Here is a 12,280-nt window from a genome sequence, read left to right on the forward strand (position 1 = left end):
CGACTCTTGAAGGAACGCCTCCATCTTCTCATCGCTCCTCGGCACCCTCCCTCGCTACACCCTGCACCGGACGGCGGCCGCGACCGTCACTCCGGCGACCTCGTCGAAGAGAGCCTCCCACCCGTGCTTGCCAATCTCCGTCGCCGTCGCCGTCGCCGTCGCCGAGCTCGAGCGTCCCGCGCGACCACGCGCACGCCGGGTGGCATGGCCCCGGCAGGCAGGGGCTCCCCGGCGCACGCCACCGGCACGCCGACCGGCGGGGAGCGTGCAGGAACGTGTAGGTCCGGTCGCTGTGCATGCGGAACAGGAACCGGCGCTTCCGGGCGCATCCGAGAGCTGCGCACGGCGAGGAACGCCGGAGCCGGACTCTGGGGGTGGGCGTCCGGGGTGGACGGTAAATGAAATACCGTCCACCCCTTGGCCTCTCCTGTTCGTTGGATCGGTCTCGTGTGGTCAGGATCGATTTGAATGGCTCTTACGCTCTGGGCTCTGGCCAGTCCGCTGGGCGGCCGCTCTCCCCGCACGACGCGTCGACGCGCTGTGCGGAGCTTCCTCCGGTGAGGCCCGGCGCTGCCCAGGAAGCAAGCACCGCACCGTAGCTCGTGGTAGCCTACGGCGGCGAGGAAGGCTTGAGTGGGCACGACCTGACCCCGGCGGCCGCCGTCCGTCCGACAGCGAGAACTCCGTCCGAGTCGGCGCGGCGGCGCGCCATGGGAAGCACGCGGACATGCGCATGCTCGCCAAGGGCTCGAAGAGTTGGCGGGTGGAGGTGCCACGTGCGCTCACGGACGTCGTCCGCGCGGTTCGTCGCGGTGACCACGCGTACATGCATTGGCCGTCCGGCCCGTCTCCATTGCCGTCGAAGAGCTGGAGCGTCCCGCGGCACGCGCACGCCACCGGAACGCCGCACCCGGGCGACTGCGAGAAGTCGGGAACATGTAGGTCCGGTCTCCGGGCACGCATAACGGGAACTGGCGCTCGCCGGCGCCTCCCCTGAGCTGCGCGCGACGAGGGATGCCGGACTCCGGGGAGGACAGTATTTGATTTCCCGTCCGGGGGTGGACGGCAAATGAAATACCGTCCACCCCTTATCCTTTCCTGGTCGTTCGATCAGCCTCCTGCGGCTAGGATCGATCGACGTGAGTAGTTGCAGGCAGCGCCAGGTCTCCACGGTTCTCGCGCGCTGGGCCGCCGTTCGCCTGGACAACGCGCGGCGCGGAGCTTCGTCCAGTGCGCCCTGGCGGCGGGCGCCGGCTGCCAAGCAAGGCCGCCGCTGGGCACTGGCTTGCGCACAAGTTCGTCGCCATGTTCTTCCGCGCACATTGCCAGGGCGAGCAGAGCGACAGAGCGCGAGCTGCCCCTAGCGCGGCCGGTGCCGGAGGTGGCCGTTGAACAGCTAGCGCGTCCACGACGCACTCGCTGGCGCTGCATGGCCAGCACTTGCCGTGCTACGCGTGACGGCGCTCCCAGCGATGCCAGCGACCAGCGCCACGGAGCACGCGGGCGTCGGAGCTGACGCCGAACCGCGCGGCCGCGACGGCGGCGTCGCGATGAGCACGCGTGCATGCGGATGCCGGAAGACCTGACGCCGAACCGCGCGCGCGCCGATCCTCGCCGAGCCGACACCGTCGTCCTCGCAGCGCCGAGTCCCCACTCCGGCCGTAGCCGTCCTCGAAGCTGTTGCAGGTGGGCGGCCGGATCTGCGTCGAGCGGTCGAGCATTTCTTGTTGCTGCACAAGAGGGCAAGTCCATGGCACTGGCGCTCCTCCTGCTGCGGAAGCGAGCAAGCGGGCGTGGACTCGCTGGCGGCAGATCTAGGAGGGGGCCGCAAAAAATGGGCCGGCTACTGTGGCGATTGCAATTTGCATCTATCTTTTTCTTTTTTTGAAGAAGTCATCTATGTTATTCTCATCTCCTTCAATCCATCCAGCAGAAGGGATGATGGGTTCGAGAACACGGTGATCCACAGGAACGTGTTCCCAGCTCAGAAGCTGATCCGTCCAAGCATTTTTGTCGCGGATGTGGACACAAAGTGATGTTTCAACATCGGTGGGCGATTTTATTTCAATAATCCCTTAGTTTATTGTGCGGGTTGTCTTGTCGGTTATCAGGGCAGGAGGTCCTGCTTCCCGACGGGCGACGGCACATGCCAAGGCATGGTGGTTTGTCTTGTAAAAACATTTTTCTTCTATCTTAATGCAATGATGCGCAGCTCTTCTGCGTTTTTTTTTTCTGATGTCTCAATTGTCAGTATCAGAATGGCAAGGCCGCAAGGGGCTTGAAGTGAGGATTTCAGATAATCAGTGATGATGAAAAGCTTGTGTCCCGTGTACGCCAGCTAGATTCGTAGTCGCAAGTCCTGATGCTTCGTAAAGCCTGTCATTGTTTTGCGTTCCATCATCAACACCCGAAACTTGCGACTCCTGCCAGCATCAATCAGTTTTTTTTTTTGTGAGCTAACCTGCATCAATCAGGTCGATAGGTTGAAGAACAATGCTCAATATATATATATATATATATATATATATATATATATATATATATATATATATATAGACACACACACACACACACACACACACACACACAATGCACGTGTCATGTCTAAGAAAACAGAGGTTTTCGCTGAACTTTGTGTTAGACTGATGGTCTGCAGCACCGTCTGAACTATGTGTTTGTCTAATGTCTACTGAACATCTGAACGTTGTGATTTGTTACATTGATGATGTGATGAAGGCCTGAAGTCTTTTGTGTTTGTTTACGTTTCAGGCTTCCATCCCTTGCTTGACGTGTTTTAGTTTCAGTTCATGACGCCCATAACATCTGAACCTTCAGATTCAGTTTTGTGTTTGTGCGTAGCTTTACTGAAAATGTAAAGTTCTATAATCTTCCAGTTTGCTTTTTTTTCAAACAATTAATCTTCCAGTTTGCAAAGCGCTAAATGGGGTCAGTTGAGGCCTTTGCAGACCACGCACTGCCGTTAAAGGGCTTAGGCCTGTTTAGTTCCCAAAAAATTTTGCACAGTATCCGTCACATCGAATCTTCGGACACATGCATAGAGCATTAAATGCAGTTGAAAAAAATAACTAATTACATAGTCTAACTTATTAGCACGAGCTGAATCTTTTAAGTCTAATTAGTTCATAATTGGATATTATTTGTCAAGTAATAACGACATGTGCTATAGTACCAAAAACCAAACTTTTTCACCAACTAAACACACCCTTAGCCGGTTATTTTAAACATTGTTGAAGATATGCACCATTTTACTTTTTTTTAGGAACACCATTTTACTTGTGTACCAGCAACTGCATGAGTGATTTTCCATCCAAGCTGCTGATTAGGTCGGCCGTGGCGAGGCAGGATCTCGGCCCATCCGGTCCGGTCCATCTCGCCTGCTAGTTTGGGCTGCGCAGCATATCTCTCTCTCTCCCTCTCTCTCCGATGAAGAAAATGACACCAACTGACACCACAAAAATCATACATACATGACTCGAGTGATGATAGAGAAGCACAAGAAAATGAACGCCTCAGTATACATGTATATTATTCCATTCATTTACACTTCTGCATTTTTCATCGTCACCTATAATCAGTCCAATATAATTTACCAACCGGTTTACTGTAATACACCGCAAGCCGCCCTACACCGAAAGTCCAAAACCCAATGGTCAGACCCCCACTCACGGCAGTCCGGCCGATCCCCTCCAGCAAGCTCGATTGCGCAGCCGGCCGCGGTCATCAGTCGGCGTCGTGGTCGCGCCAGCACAAGAGCATGGAGACGCACCTGCCGAGGATGTACAGCCTCGTCTTGTGCTGCTTCAGCACGGCGTTGCCCCGCCCAGCGAGGCCGCCCACGGGCTTCGCCGTCGTCCGCCGCCGCCGCCGGTACGCCGCGCACGCGGGCCGGGGGACGGACGCCGAGATCGGCTCCATGGATCGAAGGAGATGAAGCTCAGCGGTGACGATGGCCGACGCCCAAGACCAAGAGGCGGTGCAGAGAGTGTTTGCTGGCTTGCAGCTCGTAATGTGATGCAGAGAAGAGATCGAGATGGGTGTCAGGGTGTGGACAGTTGGAGTAGCTGGGTTGAGTTGAGCGCCGGAGAGTAGGGACGCCGCTGTTTAAATAGGGGGCCGGCGTGGGGTCACGCCACGTGTGTCGATTGGCCGTTCTACCCTCAGCAGCTGTAGGAACCGTAGACGCACCAGGGGCAAGGGCAGGACAGTCAAATCCAGCCGAGCGAGACCCAGCTCAGATCGGTCAAACATGGCCGCGGCCGCGCGGCCGCTCGACCAGCCACCACACGACACGACGCGTGCAGCCGTGCAGGTGCAGTGCCATGGCCGTCCCCACCGGCGCTCAATCACCGTCTTGCCCACACGAGCCTGCAGCGGAGCGCAGGGCTCTCCGGGGAGGGCCAGGCCCTAGCGCCGCGTGGTGGCACGACGCGCGCGGTGATGAGTGACGACGAGCCGCCGGCCCTGGCCTGGCCTGCACAGGCTAGCTAGCGGCACAGTAGAAATCTCGTGGGGGAAAGCTCTCTTGGCCTCTCATGGCGGGGTTAACACAGCTAGCATCGTCCAGGGGGGAGGCGCAGTCCGTGCGGCGCCGCGCCAGCCAGAGTGAGCTCGAGCGCACGGCTTCTCGCTCGGCTCGGACGCGCGGCTTGTTGCGGGAGCAGCGGCAGACCGTTTCGAGTGATTTTGGTGATCGAGTGAACATAATTAATGGGACTAACGAGTTTGCAAGATCGTATTTGTAGAATTCTTTATGTCCCTTGAATAGAGTCTAAGCAATATCCGAGACGTCCAATGCACCGTCGAGACGAGATGTCCAATACACCGTCGAGACGAGGTGTCCAATCCACCGTAGAGATATCAAGTCGCAGTGACCGTCGAGACTATCCGACCAATGCACTCGGTTAATCCGACGGAATGGAAGAAGGGCTGGACAAATGACCAGAGCATTCTTCAGAGAAGACTGTTTCACAGAGCTCAGAATCCCTTCAGGGACGGATAATCCGACGATAGGAAATTCAACATCGGACTAAAGGTCGGACTATTCTCCAGAGAGTTTGTTTTCTCGAGATGGAAAATATCCTTTAGGGTCGGATGATCCGATATGATGACTTCGAAGCGTCGGACTAATGGGCAGTAGCAATGATCAGTGATCATTGTTTGGAATTCAAATTTGGCAGTTGCATCGGGTGATCCGACGTGTGATTCAGAACACGTCGAACTAATAGGTCGGATAAATGACGTCAGCAAAAGTTGCAAAGGGTAACGGCTATCAGGGGAATCTCAGTGGGGTCGGATGATCCGACGCCCTAGACAGTGAACACGTCGGATTATCCGACGGCTACAAACAGCTACTTCAAGTTTGTGGGCTATATATATGGTTTCCCCCGGCCATTTTGGAGTTGTTGGAGTTTAGAGAGACCCTAGAAACATTGAAGAATATCTCCAAGCCAACCCAAGTGTTTAGTAATCAAATCCTTAGATTTAGCACATTCTTATAAGTGAGAATGCTAGGATAGCTCAAGTTTGAGTGTGAGAGCAAAGTTGTGTGCCTTGTGTGCTGTGCTTGCGAGCTGCTCAAGCGTGTACTCGGTGAGCCGGCCATCCTTGGAGTCTTGGTGACTCACCGGCAATGTCATCGACCCTCCGGCTTGGTGTGGAGCGGCTACGACATATTTGTGCGGGGGATGTGTAGACCCCCACCCTTTTTTATGAAACTCCTTAGTGGAACTCGGAACCAAGGTGACTGTGATTGTGTTTACGGAAAAGACTTGGTGGCCGAGAAGCAATATTCTTTGTGAGTGCTTCAACAACATGGATGTAGATGTGCCTTTGTGGCTACCCGAACCACGGAATAAATCTTCGTGTCAAAGAGTTTGCTTTCTTTTTACTTATTGCAATTTTGTGTGCCTTTATTTTCATAGAGTAGAATTTTGATAGAATTGGTTATATATTACATAATTTTTTTGGATGAGGATTTTCATACTAAAAACACTAGTTGCACATGTAGATAGTATGTCTTAGTTTATTTATATCTAAATAATTAGAGTTTGAGATTAAAATTTTTAATTCACCTAATTCACTCCCTAGGCTACGAGCATCCGGTTCTTGTCGCTCGGCTAGGATGGTGGCGGTGGCGGCGGCCGTTGCTCGGCAGGCCGTAGGTGGAGCCCGTCCAAGGGGGTTTATTGAAATGTCTGTTCTACAGCTGCCATCGCGGCGGCGCGAGGGGAGCGGTGTGGCCGGAGACGGCGGGGGGCCTGTTGCGAGGGGATGGCTGTTCGCACGACGCGCCGGCGCCGCGTTGGCCCGCGCACAGGCTAGCCAGACGCACGCGCATGCGCGCGGGGCGGGGCGGAGCGGGGCTCACGCTCACCTCGCCGTCGTCTTCCTCCGGCACACCACGTTCCCTCCCCTTATCGCCTGACTGTGCCCCGCGCCCACACGTACGCGCTAACCAATAGGGAATAGCTGGGGCACGCCGCCGCCGCCGCGTGCCCGCGCGTCCGGCCAATCTGCCTGCCGGCCCTGTGCCACCTTCGCTCGACAACGCCAGGCTACAGGGAGCGCGAGGGCCGGCCGGCAGAATGAGAGGGAGAGCAGGAGAGAGATGGACGGACGCGAACCAATCCATCATCTACACCTACTACAAAAGTGCTCATGCTTCAGCATGATTACATGCCCGTCGGTCATGAGGTGGATCGGGCCGGCGGCACGTGAAATCGGACCCATCGCCGGCGCACGGACAGACTGAGATTGGTGTCTCCGATTCTTGACCAGATTCAGCCATTCAGGTATCTAGGATGCCGTTCAGTACTTCAGCAGATAGTGCATTGCTTGGCTGAATCACTGCATGCTTAAGCAAAGTGATCAACGCGTTTTTATGCTGCAGCCGCACGATCCAGAGCTCAATCACTACTAACAGCAATCCATTAGTTTCAGGACGGCAATAAGATGGTTTCATTTCATGATCACGAGAAGTTTATTCGAAGCTATAGCAGGAGTAGACCAGTAGAGTGGTCAGTGTTGCATAGCTGTACTGTCTGCCCGCACACAGTATCATCAGAGCAAACCAAGAAAGGGATCAATAATTGGAGATATTCTTCTCCTCTCTCTTTCTTTCTGGGATGCAAGGACAAGCAATAGTTGACAGTGCAGCTTTCAAGGTCCAATGCAGGGGATGGATAAGCTTTTGCAGCTTAATTGTGTGTAGGAGCATCAGGTTGTTGGATCTGCATTTGTGCTGGTATCTCTCTAAATAAACGTGGGGGAACTGAATGTTGTTGGGTACTTCATGGATAGATCTGCGCTTTCTCTTCTATCATGGACGCATCTGTTATTGCACTTTCTGTCACCCAGTCATTACAGGGACTTGCATACATGGAGTTGGAATAAACTGAGCTGTACCATACACTGATACACATGCATTTAGAGGTAAAGTACAGGCATGCTCCAGCGAATGGGTTTGGTGAATTTTGCCTTTCATTGATAACAATATATATCTACCTAGTACCCAGCATTTCTGGGTTTATACAGTGTACAAGATCAACCATTACAGGAGCTGCGGTACTGGTGCAAGCTGACCAGGTACAAATGAGATGTCCATTTTTTCTGTACAAGGACATTGGTGCAAAGTGTAGACTAATTCACTAACATTTTCTATACAAGGCGATAGGGCAACTGCTGCTAACAGCAGGGAGGTTAACATCAGCAACCCACAGAGTATGATCATCTTAGGTAGCCACCATCACCAGCTCAGTCCAGCTAGGAAGCCATGGTAGGTACGTGAAAATGTTGCTTCCGAAATGCATGAGAAAATCTGAGAGAACATTGCCCTGCACTGTAAGCAGGAAATACTATATTAGCAATACGAAACAAGTCCACCAGAAAAAAGGACTTGTTGTCGGATCATAGAGCGTATAACCTTCCTACTTGTAGTCGGTTATGTTAACAAGCTTAGGCCGTATCAAAAGCACATCATCCATCATCCTCATGCTCATGTGAGAGAGCATTCAGCAGTTATCGCTGTGACTCAACGTCACTGGCTACTCTGTTATCATCCCGAGGCCCCTCGGAGCCAGTTTCTGCAGCACTTTTGGAGCCCCCTATCTCAGCCTTGCAAAGAGGGCACAATGCGTTTATCTGGAGCCATTTATCTATGCATTCCATGTGGAAGACATGCGCGCAGGGAAGTTCTCGTAGATCTTCATTGTTCGAGAACTTTGACAAGCAGATGCAGCAGATCTGCAGAGCCCAGACAAGCAAATGTGTCAACAACAAATGTGCAATGTGCAGCACAGTCGACCAGATGTTGAAAGGAACATGAGGAGGGAACTCACAGCATCTTCTGCGGAGATCGTTCGCTCCTTGTCAGTTCCAGCTGCCAAGACTCCACCGCCCTCTTCTCCCACATCCCCATCGTGAACTCTTTTCGATTTGAACTTGTATGCCACCAAAGCATTGATTGTGTCCGTGGTAGCGCCTCTGTTTGGATCCAAATCCTCGTGGACGCCCAGAATGGAGATTATGCAGGGCAGGCAGCAACATATCATTGTACAGAGAATGAAAGGCAATGCATAGCCAATGAAGCCAAACACAAGGAATACTATGCAGATCCTGAAAATTATTACAAACAAAAGATGACACGTCTAAGTTGCGAATGTGAGGAAGCCATTAAAAATTGAAAACATGGAGCACATACCTGTACAAGTTAGGAGCATCTTGGGCAGAAGAACGGCTGCCAAATATCCACACATTCCCCACAACAAACCACACAGCAAAGAAACAATCCAGCAACAATTTAAAGCAAGCGACCAATGCATAGAACCTACAAAACATTAATTACGCCATTAGTACTCAGTATTGGCAGAGGAAACACTTCAAATGTCATGTCATTATATGATGTGTCTCAACTACCACATCCAGAGTTCAAAGAAAAGTTATAGGAAGTGCTGAATCTTAATAGTCAGCATAGTCAAAATGCCCAGGATCATGTGATGCATCCCATTGGAGATAGGCTATATGACTATGCAGGTATAACACATGTATTTATTCAATGGAAAAAATGTTACCTTGGACTTGCCAATGGTAAGTTACTTCTTGAGACTCCAGTTCGGTTGGCACCATCCACAGTTTCTGATGAATGAGTAGATGAAACAGCCGCAAAAGAATTAATCTCAGATATATTTCTTTCTGATGAACTTTGGGTCGGCAGTTCCTGCTCTGTGTTCTGGCGATTGCGATGAAGGTACCGCCAATAAAGATGTGGAAGAATAGCAATACAACCTATTGTATAGCCAAGAAGCCACACAAATAATGGAGCATGTGGGTGCTCGTTCCTTGATACTGATAGAACAGAAATAGCCGCTATAATCTGGCTAAGATTTACAATAAGCTCAATTGAGATCCAGAAGCCAGAATTCAAAGGATTTTGCTGACGATGGCCTCGATCTCTTCTGGCAGAGGATGCGTTTTGAGAGTCAGATACATCATACGTGACAGAAGCACTTTCTGGCACTGCAGGCACTTCATCTGGAGGACTTATGGTGTCGTGAAACTCATCCAAGCTGTCGAGATCGTCCTGGTGAGATGCTGATGGGGAGGTAACATCATTCCTTGGTATGTCAATTGTGTGATCATGATGGCTTAAGTTTCCAGTGTGATCCATCAATAAAGGATGACTACGTGATTGACCTTCACGTTTTGATTCAGCAGGGGCAACAGGCCAACAGCCACGAAACTAGACAGCCATACAAAACGTTAGTTTGACAGCCTCCCTTGATATTAAGTGATCTCCGACTTGGCTCTATATCCTTAACACAAACTAAGGTACTTATTTTCCCCCCCCCAGCAGAGCACCTAAGGTAACTTTTAGTGTACCTGAAGGAAAGTAAAGTCAATACCAAGAGTCAAATAACTGCCAACCTGCCTGCTTAATTTATGAAAGACTTCATCTAAGGTAAGCATGATATGTCGCTAGACAGAATTAGAGTAGAAGGAAAGATCGCAGCCAGGTTATATGGAGTGTTTTGGAAGATCAGAGTTGTTGTCGTAGGTAAACCTCATTTTCCATTACCAAATCTCATCTGTTCTCCTAAGGTTGACATTACGTTCCTTTATTTTATAGTATACACAACCAACTGTTCTTCATCTTATTTTCCTGCAATACTAGAGCTTCACTGCAAATAAATCTTGCAAGTAAAATTTTCTCGTTTTCTTTTGCAAAAACAAAAAAGTGGTGCAGAGTCAAACGAGATGTCAATGTACCGTTCCATTTTTCAGTGGTATGGAGCCAATTATCCCAACAAAATGCTACTCCCACAAAATTGGAAGGAACGGGACACAATTTGCTACACTAAAACAATGTAACACAAGATCGTTGCTCACACCATAGGCATGAAAACGAGATGTCAATATACCACTCCATTTTTTGGTGCTATGGAGCCAATTATCCTGACAAAATGCTACTCCCACAAAATTGGAAGGAACGGGTCATGATTTGCTACACTAAAACAATGTAACACAAGATCGTTGGTCACATCATAGGCATGAAAACGAGATGTCAATATACCATTCCTTTTTTCAGTGCTATGGAGCCAATTATCCCAATAAAATGCTACTCCCACAAAATTGGAAGTAACGGGGCATGATTTGCTACAATAAAACAACGTAACACAAGATCGTTGGTCACGCCATAGGCATGATTTGGCAGGGAGGCATTGCGATGTACTAGAGTAAACGAAACATAACCTAACACACTGATCCTAGAAATGAAACGCACAACAACTGAACCCCTCCAAATGTTGCTTCAGAAGAATAATGCAGCTATGACTACGAGGGAGCATGATACAGCCAAGGTTTTTTTCCCCGACCGGTTAACCCAAACCACCGGCCACCGGTTCCGGTTTACCGGACCGGTTGGACCGGTAACCGGTGGAAACCGGTTGAATTCAAATAAATTCAAAAGCTCCCGTGCAACCGGTTCCGACCGGTTTACCCGGTTTGAATTCAAATCCAAATTCAAAAGCTCCCGTGCAACCGGTTTACCGGCCGGTTTGACTGGTGGGCCTTAATGGGCCGGCCCATTTTTTTTAACTTTAAATCCCCGCAAACTATACTAAATAAACGAATTTTTGAGAAAATTTGATACCATTAGATTCATCGCAACTTGAAGTATTTTTAGGATTTTTTTGGAAATTTTTCATTTTTTGAATTTAAATTTAAATTTTGAATTTTGGCCGGTCGGGTACAGGCCGAAACCGGAACCGGTCCGGTCAAACCGGACCGGTTCCCACCGGTTTGGTGAACCCTGGATACAGCATACCTCCATAGAATGGCGAAACGGAAGCCCCCACCTAACCGGCGCAGCTCGTTCGTTCTCCCCAATCACCTGAGGAAAAAAAAAACAGCGGATAAAACAGCCAATCCCAGGAGCATCTCAACCCCACAAGCCACTAATCGACGCCGACAACGCGCGGCGAGACGAGACGAGACGAGACGCGCGCTATACTGAACGGGACGAACGGCACGGGCCCCATTCCGACGATCGGAGCGAGCGAGGCGGAGGACAAGAGAGGATCAGCGGGAGCGTACCTAGGAGGAACCGGGGCTCCGATTCGGGCTGCTCCCACCCCCGAGCGAGCGGATTGCCCCCCTGGCCCCTTCCCCCCTCGGCTCGCCTGTCCTTTCGCCGCCGTCGCTTTTGTAGGAACCCCCGCAGCCGCAGGTCAGCGGTCGGGGTCCGCTCGGGGGGCCGACGAAGCTAACGACCAGGCGGGGGGAGAGAGAAGAAGAAGAAGAAGCCAAGGGGCAGCCCGGTAAATTTAGGCAGCGCGCATCGTGGCCGCTCGGGTGGCGGCATCCGACGGCCGCGGAGGGCGCTCGGTCATGGCCCGCTGGCGCGGGCGGGATTAGTGGGGCCCTCCTCCCCTGTTTGACTAGCTCCGGTGGCAGCCCAGGTTAAGGAATGGCGAGGTGGCTTCGCCTTCGCGTGGGAATCGTGTCGTCGGGCCTCTTCTTTGGCTAATGTTAGAGGGAGGAAGGGATTGGGGGCAGTGGGGAATCACATTTTGTCTTTTTTGTAACTGCAAGTGTAAGATGAATTTGATCGTGGAAATTTATATGTAGATAGGGTAGATCGAGATGTACATTCATGATTTTTTTCAGAATTTTTTGAAGATTTTTTTAGTTTGCTTTCACGGTGCTTTCACCAGTTCGGTGATTGCACCGGATATGCTTCCCGTTGCGCGAACCTTCGGAGGAA

The 12,280-nt window shown here is 51.3% G+C and overlaps 1 protein-coding gene across 1 annotated transcript; it reads right to left on the minus strand.

The window, feature by feature from the left end:
• Window positions 1-7,469: 7,469 nt before the first annotated feature.
• On the minus strand, window positions 7,470-11,779 carry LOC120674228 (E3 ubiquitin-protein ligase At1g12760-like). Its single transcript, XM_039955372.1, has 7 exons — window positions 11,611-11,779; window positions 11,342-11,407; window positions 9,090-9,897; window positions 8,720-8,845; window positions 8,358-8,634; window positions 7,943-8,262; window positions 7,470-7,858 (listed from the first exon to the last, which is right to left on the minus strand). The coding sequence occupies exons 3-6, from the start codon at window positions 9,683-9,685 to the stop codon at window positions 8,038-8,040; spliced, it is 1,224 nt and encodes a 407-aa protein (XP_039811306.1). The 5' UTR covers window positions 9,686-9,897; window positions 11,342-11,407; window positions 11,611-11,779; the 3' UTR covers window positions 7,470-7,858; window positions 7,943-8,037.
• Between the last annotated feature and the right edge of the window lie 501 nt (window positions 11,780-12,280).

This window comes from Panicum virgatum, chromosome 5N (assembly GCF_016808335.1).
Source record: "Panicum virgatum strain AP13 chromosome 5N, P.virgatum_v5, whole genome shotgun sequence".
In the NCBI taxonomy this organism is placed as follows: Eukaryota; Viridiplantae; Streptophyta; class Magnoliopsida; order Poales; family Poaceae; genus Panicum; species Panicum virgatum.

What these genes read in the sequence shown, in the direction of transcription:
- LOC120674228 (XM_039955372.1), bottom strand. Translation starts at nt 9,685, where the DNA reads ATGGATCACACTGGAAACTTAAGCCATCATGATCACACAATTGACATA. An exon ending in TTACCATTGGCAAGTCCAAG is followed by an intron (nt 8,846 to 9,089) that starts GTAACATTTTTT and finishes AATGTTTTGTAG; the next exon opens with GTTCTATGCATTGGTCGCTT. An exon ending in GATGCTCCTAACTTGTACAG is followed by an intron (nt 8,635 to 8,719) that starts GTATGTGCTCCA and finishes AATAATTTTCAG; the next exon opens with GATCTGCATAGTATTCCTTG.